We start from the raw sequence: 20,746 nt of genomic DNA on the forward strand, positions 1-20,746 counted from the left end.
AACCCCCTGGAGCTGTGTGGATATCTTTTATGAAGGATGGATGGATGGATGGATGCACTTTTTTGGATTTGGCTTGGAAGGGCCAGGATATTTTATAATATAACTCTGATTGTATTCGTCTGAAAGAAGAAAGTCATATACACCTAGGATGGCTTGAGGGTGAGTTTTCATTTTTGGGTGAACTATCCTTTTAACTCAGGGTTCCTCAAACTCGGTCCTTGAGGGCCACTGTCCTGCAGAGTTTAGCTCCAACCCTAATCAAACACACCTTCCTGTGATTTTCTAGTGATCCTGAATGCCTTGATTAGCTTGCTCAGGTGTGGTTGATCAGGGTTGGAGTTAGTGGCCCTCCAGGACCAAGTTTGAGGAACCCTGATTTAACTCAATCTGCTTGCAATCACATCATTCTCTATAGGGCACAGCTGATTGGTTCCTGCTGTATCAGTAGCCAATGAGCTCGCTGCTCAACTTTTAAATACTTTGCCAGCATTTGCTGTAGCAGTTTCAGCACGTTTCAGAAATCCTCCACCTTCCCCAGCTCCACCTGTATACATCTGTTATGGGTAATTCATGTATGCTATAATGTACAGCAGCAGCATGTCTTACTTGCTCACAGCAGTGTCTCGAGTATGTATTGGCCGGAGCAAGTCCCGTACTTGCTCTGCAGCAACAGCGGCGTATCAGATCTATTCCACCAAGACTAAACATAGCAATAGTGTCATATCCATTACCATGCCAAACACTCCAAGAGTTGTTATGGCAGAACTTGGAATTGCAAGAAAAAAGACAGAATTGTGAGGGGGAAAAAAACAAGCTTCCATAGCAATTAACCTTTAAACATGTATTTAACAGTCGTGTGTGCTACTTGTCTTTCTCTCTGGACAGAGTTCTCTCTGTTCTCGTACAATAATGGCATGGTGATGTCGTCCTGCCGGGAGCTGGATAACAACCGTAGCGCCTTGTCTGCCGCTTCTGCCTTCGCCATTGCCACTGCTGGTGCCAACGAGGGCACGCCAACCAAGGAGAAGTACCGCCGCATGTCTCTGGCAAGCACAGGTAGGATTCGCCAATCTGTTTCAATCTCTCATAGCTTGTGGATATTTGTTGCCTGGCAAAAAAGAGATTAATGTTTTGATTGGTTATCAGGATTCCCCACGGATCAGAGGAACGGAGATAAGGAGTTTGTGATTCGTCGAGCAGCAACTAACAGAGTTCTCAATGTCCTCAGGCACTGGGTGTCTAAACACTCGCAGGTGAGATTGAGTACACATTATAATAATATACTAATATAAAAAGCGTCCAATTGGAAACAAAAATAGTCAAATTTGACCCACAATGATTTTTAATTTAGTGTCTGCAATTATTTTGATGTGCTGAATTATGTGGAATAGATTTAAACATGATAAGGATGCTTCCTTTAGTGTAATGTGTCTGTTTGTGCTTGTATACAAACTGCAAAGTTACAAAGCTCATAGTCTCTCACAAAAGAATTTATTCTTTCTAACAGAGAAACTGATCCAGACCTGCCTAAAGCACCTCGATCGAAGTCCAGATATCACTTCCTCAAAACGTCTACGTCACAATGTGAAATATTAGCATAATTCTCGCCCAAAGGTGTGCACAAAGACTTCAGTGAATTGTAGTGTTGTAGTCATGCCGCGGAGACGCTGTGTGTTTGGATGCAAAAGCGAAACCACTTTGTTTGACCATCTGAAAACTGATGAAATTAGGAATCAGTGGTTAAAGGACAACTCCGGTGAAAAATGAACCTAGGGGTCATTAAAACATGGTTACAGAGTAGATCGTTCTCTGGGATGCGTTTTCACGAATGTAAAGAGTTTTATCTCTAAAAACAGATTAGCTTATAACGCCAGTATATGGGGCATAGAATAAGTAAAATTAAATCGCTAGTTAATACCACTAACAAGGCTCAAAATAGCCTCACACTAACACGGTAGCATATTGAGGGTTCCTACATGCAAACCGAAGCATTGAGAACTTTGTAAGTGTACAAACAGTTTAATAAGAAGATACTTTATAAAGACAGTACATTACCCGTATACAGACAGGAGCCATCTTGGAAAACAGTCTCGACAAGTCGAGCCACGAACGCTGTGCTAAGTGATGAACTGCGACTTGGAATCTCATATGGTTGTTTCTGGAAGAAAGCACTGAACGCAATAGAGAAAATAAATAAATAAATAAAAAAATTTAAAAACTGAACGCAACAGAGACTAGTGCTTCCAAAGGATACACACTAAAGAGATGGCGGATTATTCAACCGTGGCTCGACTTGTCGAGACTGTTTTCCAGGATGGCTCCTGTCTGTATACGGGTAATGTACTGTCTTTATAAAGTATCTTCTTGACTGGCTGGTATCTTCTGATCTTGAGCCGAAGTTTGCTTGTTTACAGAGGACAGCTTCCTGAACCTGTGAGAGTACAACACAGGCTATATAAGTCTACTTATCACTGTGAAACGTTCTGCTCAAGTCATGCTTGCAAAGCTGGTTCCGATCGATCGGCTTGATCATCCGCATTTTCAGAGTCTGACTTGGACTCAAACTGATACGGAAAAAACAATGACATTATTAACTGTATGTCTGTAAATGCTTTAGGAGCATTAGAAACTAAAGCTCGCAATTATGGTAAGGGGCATTACATTTCCGACACACACTTGAGGTGTTTAGCCAATCACGATGCACTGGGTCTGCTGACCAATCAGAGCACTCTGAGCTTTTCAGAAGGAGGGGCTATAAACAAAATAATTAACTTTTAAAATAGCATCATATGACTCCTTTATAACATGTTCACATATAAACATCATTTAAAAAAATTATAATAGTACTGAAATAACTTGTGTTTACATACCTGTGTTTTGTGTGTGCAGGACTTTGAAACCAACACTGAGCTGAAAATGAAGGTGATTAGTTTCCTGGAGGAGGTGATGCATGATCCTGAACTTCTGACCCAGGAAAGGAAAGCAGCAGCCAACATCATAAGGTAAGTAGAGTCTGCCTACACTCTGACGGATGCAATGCTCACATGTAGGGTTATGGATAAATACCGGAAAAAGAAATTGCAATAGCTGGATTATCCTGTCCTGCGGGGTGTGTGCCACTTCTGTCAAATGATCTGATAAACATTTGTGCATGTCAGTTTGTGATTTTGCTTGTAAAGCATACATTTGTTTCTGACAGGACATTGACACAGGAGGATCCTGGTGACAATCAGATCTGTCTGGAGGAGGTGCTGCAGATGGTGAGTGGGGTGATTCTGGGTCATTTTTCAAATGATTTAACATTAACATATTTAATATTAACGACATTCACTGCGAAAGCAATCAGAACTTTATTGTTTCAGAATTATGTATATATATTACTGTTCAAAAGTTTGGGGTCAGTAAGATGTTTTTGAAAACATGGTGAGCATAATGTATCTGAAATATTACATTTGTTTTCTATTGTAATATATTTTAAAATGTTATTTATTTAAGTGATGGCAAAGCTGAATATTCAGCATCATTACTCCAGTCTTCAGTGTCGCACGATCCCTCAAAAATCATTCTAATTTGCTGATTTGCTGCCAATACATTTTTTTTCTTATCATTATCAATGTTGAACATATTTTTTTCATGATTCTTTGATGAATAGAAAGTTCAAAATGAATTTGAAACAGAAATATTTTGTAACATTAGTAATATATTTAGGTCACTTTTGATCAATTTAATGCATCCTTGCTGAAAAAAAGTTAAACATTTCTTTAAATATCTTACTGCCTCCAGACTTTTGAATGGTAGAGTACATCCAGAACACCACTTGTGTGTCAAATTGTTATTTCAGTGGTTTCGATTTAGAATGTTTCACCATTTACAAAATTGTATTTAAACTGTGCTGAAATTCATTATACAACTTTCAGTTCATTATTATTTAACTAATTGATTTGTTATGTAGGCGGAAGGAGGAAAGTCAGAGCCTTTCGAGAGTCATTCAGCTCTGGAGATCGCAGAGCAGCTCACCCTGCTGGACCACCTTGTTTTCAAAGTCATTCCATATGAGTGAGTGTGATTATGTTTTAAATGTATTTGTTCTTTAGGGAACTACAGAAATATAGTATAGTTTACTCAAAAAGGAAAATTATGTCATTAATGTTTGCTCCAAACCTGTATGCTGTTATTCCATGGACGTATACTCTTCGGATAATCTTTGCGTAGCTTTGACCATATGATTTGACATTTATATGTCTTCTGATAGATTCTCAATTCTGCATACAGCTTTGACATGAATGACATGAGGCTGAGTAAATAATTGTACATTTTGGTTGAACTATGCATTTAACAAGAAAAGCTTAGTTACATTGTTTGATTCGATTTTACATAATACTTAAAGGGGCTATATGTAGAATTCAGAAACCCTTGTTATTAGAGACACCGGTGGCTGTTAAGTAAACTGCAGTCAACAATTTATTGCTCCAATCATGCACACATAACATACAAGACACTAAACTTGATTTAATGCTCTGATATACTCACAATATATATTTGTTCTTCTCCTATAATTAAAAAGAAGTTTGAAATACCTTTGCAGTGATATACTGTTAACGGATATTCAGACGCCGTCCAGATGCTGCTGAGAGCGACGTTTAGATGAATATGTAAATATGTGCTGTGCGCTTTCCTCTCAATAACAAAATAAGCACACAACAAAAATGACAGCGGTAAGAACAAGCATCTGATCATAGCCATGTGGATATGTTTGCACAAGCTTTAATTCATCGGCATCATGTCGGCAGGTGAGGTCATTAAAGTAACACTGTTATGATAGTTTGATTGTAAAGTATAATTCAGACTATAGGCTATATGGTTCTGGCTATGTATGTGATACTATAGTTTCTTATCAGATTTCTTTGCATGACGAATTGACTTCACAGTATTATCCTGAGTATTGTATAAGCATTCACTTCATGTGTCATAGAACATAAGAGAGGTTCTGGGAGCGTGCGTATCCATCACATCCTTTGGATTCTTTTTGCAAAACTGTCCCACCGTTCACATAAAAATCAGTCTACAGGCTTTCATAGCCAACCTATGAAGTTATTGAAGGTCTTGTTTAATAAGTTTTGTTACAAGCTGTTCACACAATGGCAATACAAAAAGTGATTAATACATGAAAATTCGGACATATAGCTTCTTTAAATATTTGTGAAGAAATGGGAATAATCCCGTAAGCTATCAAACGCAGTATTTTTCCTCACAAATGTGTTTATTGTCGTACAGGGAGTTTTTCGGTCAAGGATGGATGAAGAACGACAAAAATGAGAAAACACCTTACATCATGAAAACGACAAAACACTTCAATGATGTAAGTGTTCAATGTGAAAACATCTGTTCTAGATAAGTGTAAATGTTCAGTTTTCGCAATGTATTTGTTGATGCACTGTCTCAAATGAAGCATAATGCACACAATGCTGATATACCTCTGTCTCTTTTAAAGATCAGCAACCTGATTGCTACAGAGATCCTGCGCTGTGAGGATGTGAATGTACGGGTAGCAGTGATAGAGAAGTGGGTGGCGGTGGCTGATATCTGCCGCTGTCTCCATAACTACAATGCTGTGCTGGAAATCACATCATCCCTAAATCGCAGCTCCATCTTCCGTCTGAAGAAAACTTGGCTCAAAGTTTCTAAACAGGTAGGGAACTACTTGATAAAACCTAATCAAAGTAAAAGCAATGAGGCTGGGGTTTGTTATTGAACAAAGAATGTGAGAACATATATCATGTCAGTTGGTATGAAAGGTCAAGTAGGGCCTTTTTTAGACTATTCAGACAATTAAAGGTGCAGTAAGCGTTTTCTGAGAAACACTGTTAATATTTGAAATCAACCCAATCAAACACGCCCCTCCCTTCACTGCCCCCAAAATGCATGAACACGCAGTGCAAGAGTATATACAAGCAAGAGTTGGTTGTTAGTCGCCAGCAGCAGAGCAGCTCCAGACAAACAATAACCCTCAAAACTGCCCTGTTATTATAACTAACATTACAGCAACAGCATATCAAAACCAATGTTACTCATGGATGGAGCAGCAAGAACAACACAACCTTGACATCCGTTTTTAAGCCTGCCTGCTTAGGTCTCTCCAGTGCTAGAAAGCTAATATTAAAGGGGGGTTGAAATGCCGTTTCAAGCATACTGAGCTTTTTACACTGTTAAAGACTTGGATTCCCATGCTAAACATGGACAAAGTTTCAAAAATGAAGTTGGTCGTTTGATTTCTGTGCCAAAAATACTCCTTCCGGTTTCTCACAAGTTTCGTAACTTTTTTTTGAGGATGGGTCTGTGTGACGTCAAATGGGGCGGAATTTCCTTATACGGGTCCTAAGGGCACTTCTCCCGGAAAGGCACGCGCGCGCACCCGAAGACCAGAGCGAGAGAGCGAAAGTAGTACGCCCATCAAAGCGCTTTGCTCGGCTGCGCTGCAGTCACAGGACTTCACGCCATCAACAATGTCACCAAAGATGCGTGTTTTTGGTTGTCAGGGCAAGACAACCCTGTACAGCTTTCCAAAGAACCCAGTGTTAATGGGACAGTGGATGGAGTTTGTTTTTCCGGAGCAGCAACGGAGTTGTGCAAGTGTTTCGTTTGTTCCCTGAATTTCGGCAACGATTGTTTTATAAACAAGGCCCAGTTCGTCTAATGCTGAAAGATGGAGCGGTCCCAGCGATTAAGGTTCACGGTCGTGACTCGTGTTTTGGAAGCAGGCGGTGAGTAAAACTGCTTCAAATGTCTTTGTGTTGTTAGCTATCGACTTCATTCAAATGCGCAACAATTCCATTGTTTTTCTTTGTAAACATGCACTTGTCTGATGTGCAAAACTGTTACGCTTGCTACTGCTAACATTAAATCACATATAATAGTCCATAAACCAAATTATATCCTCATAAACCATGAGTAAACGCACACAAATGTTGCACAAACTCGCACATGACAAGCCGCTAAGCAAATATATACAGTTACAGTACATACCATTGAGACGTCCTGCTGTAGTCGTTGCTGCTTCTCCTGTTAAATTTCAGCCTCTAGATCTGATTCTGGATCATATTTGTATGGCTAAATCTGATTGATCTCCATGGTTTATTTAGGATAATGTTTTTTTTCTCACGTTTAAGGATGTCAGAGCTTTCAGACGCTCTCAATGCTATAGCTGCGCGCGCTTGTGACTCTTTAGCACCGCCCACACGACACGCCTCCAGCCGCTCGTTTTTTTTTCCGGAAAGACTCGGTACAGGATGCAGAAGGATGCAATACTACTCTATAGGTACTCAAGATTGACATGAGATTGACTGAAACTGAGTGTTTCACCCCCACTTTTAAGGTTGGATAGGCAATTTCGGAGCGGCTAGCAATAGCAAGCTAGCTTTGAAAGCATCCCACCGTCCCTTCAGAGCGTCTCCAAAGCCCCGTAGGAGCATGAACTCGAATATGCTCAGGTCGTGCACAGCCAGAGCATATTCAGCAAAGCGTCATAAGAGACGGTGTAAATGACCTCATGTCTCAAAGTACATAGCATTACAAAAATAATGAACGTGAACAACTTACAGAGCTCTTACTTGTACCACCTGACTGCTACAGATTTGTTTCAGCGTTGTCCACAACTCTGCATGGATTTATGGAACACGCTGATGACTTAGTGACTCCGACTCGAATCGCACTCGAGTCTCTTTTTATGAGACCTGAACTGAGACCTGAAATGACTTCAGACTTGACTCGACAAAAAAGACTTGTGAATATTTTAAAAACAACTCAAGTCTTTAATCCTTATCTATCATAAATGGGGGAAAAATTGCTTTATTTAAATGTTATAAATTATAATATCTGCTTCACATGTACGTGACGTGGTAGATCGGACCCTTGTCATAGAATTTGATTACGGATGTCCATGTATTGTGCGTGAACTCCGAAATGTCATAAGAGTCCCATGAAACATGACAAGATTCATCGTGCTCACATTTGGATGTATTACCATGTCAGATCAGCTAGATGCAAAGAATGTGTGGAAAACAATTGAAGACACCGGAACGTCATTTTATTAGACATCGCATTCACAAAAGTTTGTGACATCAACTCACACAGCACGCTGTTTTACTATGGTGTAGCTGGGTGGCTCTTTTTTGGATTACCAGCCTGTTAAAACATGAATAAAATCTAACCTTTAAACCTAGCACTACGTTTTACTTGTATCAATCTTTTCGCAGCTTTTCTCTCTCTTAATATGTGTCTATGAGAAAGAGAGATAGAAAAATGTTAATCCATTTATAGTTTTAAAGCGCATATTTTAATGTATCGCAATCAGCATGTGTACAGTTTTCTATTGACTAGAAACAACTAGAAACGTTCGGAGGTTTGATATTATTTTCTGATAATGTCTGTCGCCAATAACAATGCTGTATTACAAACGTGACTGGCGCCATCTTGTGTCCATTCAGCGACTGTATTGAAAATGACTACTCATCTAGTTGCGAGGACAATTGTTTTTATTTTACATTTTAACGGAATATAATGGGCTGGATGTATCCCTTACATTTTAGGACCTTTATTACAAACAAAACAGATGATAGAAAGATCATATATTTTGTCTAAATTCTAAAAAAAAGAATCCATCCTTTTTTTTGTAAGACATTAAATGACTTGAGACTCGTCTCAGACTCGTGACAAAAGACTCTCGACTTGACTCGGACTCCAGTGATAAAGACTTCAGACTTGACTCGGACTCCAGATGAAAGACTTATGAACATCTCTGCACACAGAGAAATAGGGTGTCAAAATTGTACCTTTAGGGGTACAACAGCTTGTCGCTGGGCACAGGGGCAGTACCCTTAAAAGGACACATTTGTACCTTTTTTACCACAAAAAGGTTCATAGTAGGACCTTAAGGTACGTAACTACGTATGTGTACTCTAAGGTACTAATATGCACCTTTTAGGAGTAAAACAGGTACAAATGTGTCCTTTTAAGGGTACTGCCCCAGCGACAATCTGTTGTACCCCTAAAGGTACAATTTTGACACCCTATTTCTCTGTGTGTGGCGAGAGCAGTTTCACGGAGGTATGGAAATACATGCGCTGACAGGAAGGTAGGACAGCGTATCATTGCATTCGGACCTAATGCAATGATTGGATGAATATGTTTTTGTCCTGAGACTTCCACAGACAATATATGTGCATTTTTAAAAAATATTTAGACCACTTCTATTATTGAGTGCTATCCGGATGTGAAGAGAGTTTCAACCAGAATAACAAAAAGTTTGCCTTTTTTGCCTACCCTACCTTTAATGCGGGTCTTGCCTGATCATAACTCTTCTTTTTCCATGATATTCCTATGAGCTTTTCCTCCCCTGCTGATTGGCTAGTGTGTTGTGCTGCTTGTCGAAATCCACTTTCAACATTGTTTCACAGAAAACGCTTACTGTACCTTTAAGTATTATTTCCATGATTGGGCCTGTTGTTGATTTGATATTAACAGACTTTTTTCAATAGATACTTTTTTTTAAATACTTTTTATAATATTCTTATGGATGCAAGTGTACTTTGACCACTGAAACTAGATTGATGACATTTAACATCATGTTTTGTTTAAATCATTAGACCAAAACAGTCATTGACAAGCTGCAGAAGTTGGTCTCATCTGAAGGAAGGTTCAAGAACCTCAGAGAGGCCTTAAAAAAGTAAGTTGTTTTGCTGTACTTGTAACTTGTTGCTGTAATTGAACTCAGATCCATGTGTTTGAGGAGGTATACGAGAGATAGTGATTATTTTATTTATTTTTATTCTTTGGTTATGATAATATGATATGGCAATAAAACTTGATGGCATAGCTAATATTCCCCCCCCCCCCCCCCCCCCCTAATGTTTCTGCTAGTTGTGACCCTCCCTGTGTGCCATATTTGGGAATGTACCTCACTGACTTGGCCTTTATTGAGGAAGGGACCCCAAACTACACAGAAGACAGCCTGGTCAATTTTTCCAAGATGAGAATGGTATGTTTTTAGATGTGTTTCTTTAATGCATGTAAAAAACAGTCATTGAGCATTTTGTTATCATATTTTCTTTACTTGACAGATCTCCCATATCATCCGAGAAATCAGGCAGTTTCAGCAAACAGCATACAAGATTGATTACCAGCCAAAGGTATTGAACTAATGTTGGTTTGTACTGGTCAAATATTGGCTTTCATGATCAACATCCACCAGTACTAGTACAGTTAGTGGTAAAGTTTGAGTATGTTTTGTTTGTTTTCGCACATCATTGTAGCGTCGCTGTTGGGCAGAAACCTTGTATCTCCAAAAATGCTACTTCTCTGGAAATTAAAAATTATTAAACACTGCGTTGTCAAAGTTAGTATTTTTGCTTTTATATGTGCTCAGACACTTGCATGTGTCAATATATGATTAACATTTTACCAAAATCAAGCACAAAAGGAGTTACAAGGTTTTTGACTAGCACATTTCTGAGAATTTCGGACAAATCGAATTTTATAAAAGATGAAGTGCTTCGCACAGGCTATTTAAGACATTATTGGCAATGACTTGACGACAAATGCTAGATTCACACACTTAAAACACATAAAACATTAGCCTTTATAGTGTTTCTTGAGTAATAAAAACACTTTACTTATTCAAACCAACAGTTCTTTATTTACTCTTGCATTGCAAACAAGCAGAGATTATCCAAATTGCGTGCGGCACTTCATTCACGATAGAGGAGAGGTGGAGTTATGAGGTTTTACCGACAGCTTGAGGATCCAATGGAGTAGCTAGGTTTAGTTATGAACTCTTTTTAATATGTTTCATTGGTTAGATCTTTGCAAAACCCACAGACAGACAGACAGATAGAATGCAGAAACACATCACCGTATCGCTACAAAGCCATTTAATCACAGAATCTTGATGTACTTCTAAACTTCGGTAACATTAACATACCAATTCACTGAAAAATAAAGGGAAAACCTGCAGGTATTTTTAGCGTATTGTATTTGCGAGAATATTTTCTCTTTTCTCTAGGAAACTTGAATAGAGCTGTTTTCACAGTGTAGTTTGCATTGAAGAATCACATTCAGTGTTGGAACTGATCCTGCGTTTGTCTTCCAGGCAGTACTGTATTTACTGGACCAAAGCTTGGTAATGGATGAAGAAGGCCTGTATGAAGCCTCTCTCAGAATCGAGCCTAAAGTGCCCAACTGAGAGAGGCTCTGCTTAACGTCTACAAAATGTACAGACACCACGCTCTCTACAGTATACATCCATGTGTTCTGTTACGTAATATGATTATTACTCCTGGATGTGTTCCTTGTTTTTAGTTGTAACCAAATGTTGCCTAATTGTTTCAGATCTTTCACCGAGGACTTCCCTGTTGATTTCAGCCTTTGTTCTTTAGGGAATCATATTTTTTCATATCCCCCATCCAAATTATTTAACAGTAGGATTTAATCCAACAGTGACATTCTATTTCAAGGTGTGGTTGTCTCTTTAATTGATCAGGCTCATCCACATCACCGTAATGAAACATGAAAAGCCGGCAGGAGCATTTTGAGATTTTAATAGATGCATGTAACTATTTTACGGTATATGCATACCATGTAGCAATGTGGAAAGCAGATATATTACTGTATACAACCAAGCGTATAGAAACACTTATACTGTTATACTATTATATTCCAAGGCACACGTCACTGTACTTACAGCTGAACCAACTCCATCATTTTTACATCTATTGGTTGCAATGATTAACGTCCATCCCCTGGTTTCACAATGCCTAAACTGCCATGATATTTTTTTGAACAGTTTTGGCATGACCTAATAATGCAGACAGTGTACAGCTTGGTAATTATAATACATTAAAAAAGACATAGTATGTCTCTTATCGGCCAAAACGAATTTTAATCTGTTCTTGCATGAGAAATTTGTTCTGTTTGCAGCATTTTTATTTATTTATTTATTATTTCCTCTGCCCAAAATTAGACTATTTCTTCACAAAAAGAAGCAAGGACTATTAGATCAGCATTATATTTTTTTGAAACTAGTCGTTTAGTGATTGTTTACCCATGTAACGTTTCCGTTGCTCACAGTCGCATTTTGGGAAAAAAGGTATTCTGGGTTCAACACTATCCTTCTACACCAGATTATCCAGCTATTGTACATTTACAGACAATCTATGTTCTTCTTGCTGTTCCAGTGATTGTGGAACGTGACTGAATATCACTTTGTAAAATGCATTGTCGTTTAAGAGTATGATCAAAAAGTGAATGACCTTCCCGCTTGCAGCATACAAAGGGTATTTTTGTAGTCCTAGAATAAAGACGTAGGGTTCTGCATCCTTACCTAAAAAAAAGAAAGAAAAAAAAGACAGTAGAGACATTTTTGTACAAACATTGTCAACTCGCCACACAGAAAAGTATTCTGTATATTTTGTACATGCAGCCCTATGTATTTCTTAACATGTACTAGTTTAAAGCACACCTCTTTAAAGCGTTGTATCCTATGCTTACACACTCAATGCTATATGATTTGTGATTTTTGAAACCATGATCTAGAGGTAGAGGACTTTAAAGTGTTTTGCATATACTGTAATCCTGTCTATAATCATTCTCTTAGCAGGAATATAGTAATGTAGTGCTTATTCTGTGAATATTTGTATGTATTTTTACTATGTACAGTCTGGAAACACACTAATCGCTCATGTGGCAGGCATGCAACACTGTATCAGCCAGAAACTTTAAAAAGGATATATATATATATATATATATATATATATATATATATATATATATATATATATATATATACTGTATACACATCTATGTGCACATACTCTTATAAATGATATATAAACATACAAACAAACATTTTGCTGTTAGCAATACCCAGTGGTATGAGAATTATCTTTCAACCCTTATGTTTATTTCCACGGCTCGGGAAATATTTCCAGTTTTGTACAAAAAAGAGAAATGAACAGAAAAGAAAAAGAAAGAAAAATAAACTGTATGTTTCCTGATTACCTCTTGCTAATAAATCTATTCTATCTCAGGGGGATATTGCTTCCTTGTATGTGGTTTTTGTCATGTACGCTTCATTTTGCTCTCTGAAAAATTGGGTCATAAACAGTGTTGGTGAAAGTTCCTTTTAAAAGGAATGCATTACAATATTCCGTTACTCCCTAAAAAGTAACTAATTGTGTTACTTAGTTACTTTTTATGGAAAGTAATGTGCTACATTTGCATTACTTTTTCTCATTTGGGCTGGGCTTGATTGCTTTTTAACAAAAAACCTAAATTGACAAATGGGACACCCTACTACGGTCTCATGGACACATGCACGGGGCAGCCATGAAGTCCATCCAAAGTGTGTCATTTGGGGCAGGGGCAGGATCCTTATGGTCTTGTGGACTTCACAATCACGAGCACACAACGGCCATTGTAAGTACACAAAAATGAGTGCACATGAAGTGTGCCATTTGGGACACAGCCAGTGAATAAATGGGAAAACAAACTTGCATTAGGCCTACTTATTTGAAAAAGTAACAGATATTAAAGTAATGCGTTACTTTCAAGCGGTTTCTCTTGAAGCCAATATGGAAGTGACTTAAACTGCAATTCATCGACTGGCCGCTAGGGACAGGCTCCATACAGAAGGGAGCAGAATCTCATTGAGTCCCATGTTAAAATGCCCAACTTTACAGCAGATAAAAAAATGTTTACAGCCTGGTACAAATTGTGGTTTTGGTCTATACGGCTAATTTTGCCCTTCATGACAACTGTGAGGGGGGTGAATTTTTTTTATAACTCATTCTTTTACATTATATAAAGCCTTATAATCCTGCATAATTAAGCTGTCTGTTAGTCATCGTCACCTCAGCTCCACACGTCCTGCCTTTTTGCGTAATCTATAAAAGCAATCTGATTTAGTAATTTCCCTTACATGTAACGCCCCCCAACACAGGTCATACATGTATTCTTATAAAGTAGGCTATATAACATTTAATTTATTATTACACATAAGAATGTATACACATTTACTTTAAAAGACAGTGTTTCCATATTATGCTGCAATACAAACACCTCCATTATTTATTATGTATAATGTAGAAGCTCCTACTGTAAGACAATTTAAATTGGTCCATTTATGTAATCAATTAACCAATGTAGTAACAGGACAGAGATTTATGTCAAAAACCATCTTTATGAACTGACTGAAACACTTGCATGTACTGTATTAAATTTACTAGTAGTAGGCTAACTCTCTTGTGTTACACTGGTCATGTGATGTCACGTAGCTCCTTGAGGGGGCGACCCGCTCCATGTAGCTTAAATACAACTGCTCTGCTTTATATGAGTGCACTTAATTTTACTGATATAGCTAAAAAATGCGATTAATTTCTTTGCAAAACATTTCATTGAAGCAAAAGAATATTGCGTGAACCATTAACCCGAATACCAGAGGTCAGTATAGCCCTCCCTCATGTAGGAGGAGTGTCGAACCACTCATGTGATGAGATCTCATAATCTAATGCTGGTGTTAGCTATGTTATGAGTTGCTTGCAGGGGTGAAGATGAACAGGTTGATTTTGCCGGTGCTGTTTGCGGTTCTCTATCAGGTACATTCAGTGCCTTTGCACACCGAGGAAGGTAAGATTTCAAAACAATTGTTTTCTTTCACGTAACGTTACAGTGCGTGCGCCGCTACGTCGTACTTTCGCTTTTGACTATTTGCGCAATTGTAGTCTTCAATTCAAATAAATAAGTTTATGACAACTATAAGACTTTAATGTATTTTCTAAGTATAGAAAAGGTTATAGTTAAAGTAATATAGCCCTATGTAATAGCATTTGATATTGATTAAAATAGCCTACGAATGGTGAGGGGGAAATGTATAGAACTCGTATGTGCACCAGCTAAATAAAAATATAATTATTTGTTACAGATGAGTATCTTTTCAAATCATGGATGTCTCAGGTAAGAATCAATTGTTTTGTAATTGTCTGTTCGTGTCGCCACACAAAGAAAATGAAAGTCTGCACTAAAAGGAGTGAAAGAGGAAGTAAAGTAACTATTTATTCTTTTGAAATTTGCAGTACAATAAAAAATATGAGATAAATGATTATTATCAGCGGCTGCAGATATTCCTGGAAAACAAGAAGAAGATTGAGCACCATAATGCTGGAAACCACAAGTTTTCAAGTATGACTGATATTATCTAACTTACAGAATGTTATGAAAACGTATGTTTATGTTATGAAAACAATGTTTTGTTTTTAAAAATCACATATTATTTCTCTGCACTTTACAGTGGGGCTGAATCAATTTTCAGACATGACCTTTGCTGAATTTAAGAAGTCCTACCTCCTGACAGAGCCTCAGGTATTGTTTTTGACTGCATCTCGTGATCAATGAGGAACTAGGAAAGTACCACAATTCATGAACATTTTTACAACCTGACAGAACTGCTCAGCCACTAGAGGGAATCATCTGAGCAGTAATGGGCCTTATCCTGATATGATTGACTGGAGAACCAAAGGGCACGTTGTAACTGATGTCAAGAATCAGGTATCGTGCATATCTTGCCCTAATAATCCTATAAAACTGTACTTATAGTATCTGTGGTTCCTAATCGGCGACATTATTTCAGGGAGCTTGCGGTAGCTGCTGGACTTTCTCCACCACAGGCTGTCTAGAGTCCGTCACTGCTATTGCCACAGGGAAACTCCTTCAACTAGTATGTAAATGTTGATTTTAATTTAACACTGACAGTGAAGTGCCATCATTAGATATTTGTAATGTCTTATTACTTTATTTAGTATCAACATGCAATAATTACTGTTCATGTTTTTGAAAGAAGTCTCTTATGCTCACCAAGGCTGGATTTATTTGATAAAAAAATACATTAAAAAACAGTAATAATAATTTAAAAATAATTGTTTTCCATTTGAACATATTTCATATTTTTTCCTGTGATGGCAAAGCGGAATCAGTGTCTTCAGTGTCACATGATCCTTCAGAAATCATGATGATTTGCTGCTCAATAAATATTTTTGGTAATACTTTAGTTTAGGGTCCAATTAGCTAGTTGGTTATGTTGGGATAACAGCTTAGGACCCAGGACCAGTAGTGAAAAATGAAGACCAAGAGTCAGGAGTGTAATTCATTAAAGACAAAATTACTGAAGAATAGTTTGCAGTTTCATCAGCAGAAGCCAGCTTCAAGTCTCACAATACAATACAATTACAGTACATACAATTTCTGAAAAGTTATACTGTTTTCAAGGTCTAACCACGTCATTACTGCCATGTGGATTTTTCTGATTGGCTCAGAGAAAATGGACAGTCTGTAACACCGAATACTGTGCACATACACAGATACACAGTCTCTCCAAGGTTGGAGTTGGTGAGATCTGGTCCCAACCAGAGAAAGTTTTCCAAAACATATTGATAACATGTGCTTTTCTCTCAGTGAGAGAGGCAGACACTAGACCATATTCGTCTTGATTCTTCAGGGTTTTTAGTAAAAGGAAATATAAAATGAAATAAAATAAAATAAAATGAAAGACAAATCCATATTTCATCTCTGGAAGCCGGGCTAAATGAGCAATCACTGTTACTGCATTCCTGTCGAGTTAGAGGTGTGTGATGCCTCCAAAATCCAAACACACGACAACATGATCTGAAATCAAGTGTTTTGGCGAAACATCACACACGCCCAGGACAGACACTCAGTCACCACTCAGAGACCAAATACAAACTTTAGAAAATATAAATGAAGAAACAATCATTGGTCCTCTGGATTTAAGCTAAATCATAACTGGAAAGAATCATTAAAATCATAATAATTATATAGGAGGATGAATATTGATATTGATTAGTAGGATATATATATATATAATTATATTGAAGCGGCGGTAGATTCCAGAATCTTTCAGTTATTAGCATGCATATTACTAGAATATTGGCTGTTTAATAGTACTTATAAAGACCATATTAATGCCTTATTCTGCATGACCATATTCTACATCCCTTAATCCTACCCAATACCTAAACTTAACAACTACCTTACTAACTATTAATAAGCAGTAATTATGAGTTTATTGAGGCAAAAGTCATAGTTAATAGGTTAATATTAAGATTTGGACCCTAATCTTAAGTGTAACTATTTGTTTTATTGTTATCAATGTTGAAAACAGTTTTTGATTATTAATATTTTCAAGACACAATATCATTCAAAAGTTTGGGGTAAGTAAAAAATGAACACTTTTATTCATCAAGAATGCATTAATTGATCAAAGATGACAGTAAAGACATTTATAATGTTACAAAAGATTTCTATTTCAAATGCCTGCCTTAAAGGAGCACTCCACTTTTTTTGAAAATAGGCTCATTTTCCAACTCCCCTAGAATTAAATAGTGAGTTTTACCTTTTTCGAATCCATTAAGCCGATCTCCGGGTCTGGCTGTAGCACTTTTAGCATAGCTTAGCATAGATCATTGAATCTGATTAGACCGTTAGCATCTCGCTCAAAAATGACCAAAGACTTATGTTTTCTGAAAATATTTTTCCTATTTAAAACTTGACTCTTCTGTAGTTACATCATGTAACTAAGGCCGACGGAAAATTAAAAGTTGCGATTTTCTAGACTGATATGGCTAGGAACTATACTCTCATTGCTGCGTAATAGTCAAGGAACTTTGCTGCAGCAGGCGGAATGATATTACGCAGCGTCTGAAAATAGTCCCCAGCACGCTCTCTGTGTAAGCAGGTTGTCACAGTGTTGTGTAATATCATTGCGCCTATCTATGCTAAGCTATGCTACTGCCAGATTAGCCTATTTTCAAAAAAGGTGGAGTTTTCCTTTAAAAAATGTATGATGGTTTCCACAAAATTATTACACAACTGTTTTCAACATTTATAATAATAAGAACTATTATTAATAACTTATCATGAATAATTGATAATAACTGGGCAGCAAATCAGCATATTAGAAGTATTTCTGAATGATCATGTGACACTGAAGACTGGAGTAATGAGGCTTTGCCATCACAGGAATACATTTCATTTTAAAACACACTAAAATAGAACAAATTTTATAATATTTGACAGTATTTCTGCTGTATTTTTGATCAAATAAATGCAGCTGTGAGCATAAGAGACTTCCGTCAATACATTTTTAGAAAATCTTCATTAACCAGTAATGCAAAACATCAGGTTATTTGCTCTGACCTCTCCTTGTCTCTGTTGTGCATTGTTTTAAAGGCAGAGCAGCAGCTGGTCGATTGTGCAGGAGCTTTCGACAATCACGGCTGCAACGGGTGAGTTAGATAAACGATAAATGAAGGCATCTTATTTCAAAAGCCACAGGTTCAGATTGTGTTGGGTTTTATATTTGATGGTTTTAGGAGTAAAGTCTCGACTGTAAAGTGGTGTAAACAACATTTTACTCTTGTCACATGCTTTTTAGTGGCCTCCCAAGTCATGCCTTTGAGTACATAATGTACAACAAAGGTCTCATGACAGAAGAAGATTACCCCTACACGGCTAGGGTGAGTACTTTACTCTTTTACTTATTGTTTTAACTTATAAAGATGTGACATTTCTTCTTACTTGCTTGCAGGGCGGTGAATGTAGATTCAAACCACAGTTGGCTGCTGCTTTTGTGAAGGATGTTGTAAACATCACAAAGGTAAGGTGATGGTCCATGTGCACATATTAAAAAAGCTGCATGTCTTCACTCTAACTTCAAATTTCTGTTATTAGTATGATGAAATGGGCATGGTGGATGCTGTGGCCAGGTTGAACCCTGTCAGCTTTGCATATGAGGTGACAAGTGATTTCATGCACTACAAAGATGGAGTATACACCAGGTAGGGATGAAATATAAATGCCTTTGCTCTCTTAAATATTTCGGATAACATTATAAAACACTACTTTTTTGATTAAAATATCCAAAAAACACTAGAACAATGTTAGATATTTTGTGTACTTACATCATCCCAAATGTTTCCAACAATGTTTAAATCCAGATAAATAAGGGATTATAACCAGGACATGGACCGTGTCGGTGTGTCGCCTATCAATTTCCGGTTTTGTAGAAACCATGGAAACAACAAAGATGCTTTAATATATTATGTTTTATTAGACAAGTGAGCAGCTGTTTGGATACATTAATCGACAGGAAACAAATCATTGTTCTACAGCTCAACACAGTCAGTCTATTATTGTTTTAAATCTCATTTTCTTGATTTACCGCGAGTACCATGTTTTACCATGCCTAATATCGATCTAGCTCACTACAGTGTGCAGCAAGTGTCTCATAGCAGCCGCAGAGTGAACGCACAGAGTAGCTTTATAACATAACTTTCAACACACTCAAATGTATCTAATATGATAAAACAGCGCTGCGTTACCCCACATACACATGAGCGGAAGAAGCGGAAGCGCTCGTCTGCGGTATAATAAAGCTTTGTGAAATCAATGTGTCATCAAGACACGCCTTTGTTTTGAATAATTTACGAAAAATTACATATTGTGGCTTTAAATTATAATGAATATAATTTTATACTGTATTTATTTGTGACAGTTCATGGCAGTTTCTGTAATTTTCTATGACTATTTTGTAGCACTGTGTGTCACAACACTACTGACATGGTGAACCATGCAGTGCTTGCTCTGGGTTATGCTCAGGAGAACGGTACTCCATACTGGATAGTGAAGAACTCCTGGGGAACCACCTGGGGAATTAACGGGTCTGTTTGCATGACTTTATCAAATAAAAGAGGTTTCCTTAAATGTTGTGCTACTGTAAGGTTGAAATATAACATTTAGATTATATATGAACATTTGACCAAGTTTTCCTCCCATAAATGTTGTCATTTTTAATGATTTATTTATTTTTCCCATATAGATATTTCTACATTGAGAGAGGAAAGAACATGTGTGGACTTGCTGCGTGCTCATCCTATCCTTTACCTTTGGTGTAAATGACTAAAAATGATATGATTTCACCTTGAAAAGGGAGACAAGTTATTATATTTTATTCACAAAAAATAATTTTATGCACAATGGACAACGTCTTCAATGATGATGAGACATAATATTCTGTACCAGCTGTCAGTAACTCAGTCAAATACTTATTGAACTATATGTTCACATTCATTTAAAACATTACTGATACCACATTAGCTATTAATATGTTCATTGATTTGTTTACTTTGTTAAAATCAAGATTTTGTAATGCTCATGTTTGCAACAAAAATATTGTACTGAAATAAATATTTTCTCAGGTATTTTTTGGTGATTTTTTTATCAGCATAATGGTGTTAATCCATTGATTTAAGCTTAAAAACTGATTAAAACAAACAAACCAAAAAAAGTTAAAATAAATAAATAACTGCTAAAGACACTGAGTACTGCCATCCTGTTGTATTTACATTTTAGTATATTAAAATTAATAAAAAAAAATGATATCACCGATGGAATAGGCAAATTATGTGCAATGAACACAGCAAGCCAGTAAGTGGCGACCTAAATGTTTGAGCTACGACAACGTGTACCAGAGAGGAAGCAGTTGTTTATACGTTGAGACAAGATTAAATCTCCACTGAACAAAAATGAAAAAAAAAAAAAATTTAATAAAGAGAAAATGTTGCTGGGGTAAATACGAAAATACTGAAAAATAGTGTTGTGCTAGATATTGGGAACAAGCCTCTGT

The 20,746-nt window shown here is 37.1% G+C and overlaps 2 protein-coding genes across 3 annotated transcripts in view; both read left to right on the top strand.

The window, feature by feature from the left end:
- The window catches only part of rasgrf1 (Ras protein specific guanine nucleotide releasing factor 1), a gene marked incomplete at both ends in the record, with an annotated part of 60,740 nt that extends 48,365 nt beyond the window's left edge, over positions 1 to 12,375 (top strand). Inside the window, 12 exons of one of the 2 annotated variants that reach the window (XM_079825893.1) lie at positions 886 to 1,056; positions 1,147 to 1,253; positions 2,890 to 3,002; positions 3,200 to 3,260; positions 3,953 to 4,056; positions 5,275 to 5,359; positions 5,492 to 5,689; positions 9,642 to 9,721; positions 9,916 to 10,033; positions 10,116 to 10,184; positions 11,144 to 11,189; positions 11,242 to 12,375. In XM_079825893.1, the coding sequence (XP_079682019.1) occupies positions 886 to 1,056; positions 1,147 to 1,253; positions 2,890 to 3,002; positions 3,200 to 3,260; positions 3,953 to 4,056; positions 5,275 to 5,359; positions 5,492 to 5,689; positions 9,642 to 9,721; positions 9,916 to 10,033; positions 10,116 to 10,184; positions 11,144 to 11,189; positions 11,242 to 11,252 (1,163 nt within the window). The other variant, XM_079825892.1, reaches the window with a different exon arrangement.
- Positions 12,376 to 14,312: 1,937 nt separating this feature from the next.
- On the top strand, positions 14,313 to 20,321 carry ctsh (cathepsin H). The gene is made up of 13 exons (XM_079824701.1): positions 14,313 to 14,490; positions 14,571 to 14,676; positions 14,972 to 15,003; positions 15,123 to 15,228; positions 15,338 to 15,408; positions 15,490 to 15,594; positions 15,677 to 15,763; positions 18,292 to 18,347; positions 18,497 to 18,578; positions 18,650 to 18,718; positions 18,793 to 18,899; positions 19,656 to 19,781; positions 19,940 to 20,321. Exons 2-13 carry the CDS (start codon positions 14,601 to 14,603, stop codon positions 20,013 to 20,015), a joined length of 993 nt encoding a protein of 330 aa, XP_079680827.1. The 5' UTR covers positions 14,313 to 14,490; positions 14,571 to 14,600; the 3' UTR covers positions 20,016 to 20,321.
- Positions 20,322 to 20,746: the final 425 nt, after the last annotated feature.

The sequence above is a fragment of the Gobio gobio genome (assembly GCF_949357685.1).
Source record: "Gobio gobio genome assembly, chromosome: 9".
NCBI classification, from domain to species: Eukaryota; Metazoa; Chordata; class Actinopteri; order Cypriniformes; family Gobionidae; genus Gobio; species Gobio gobio.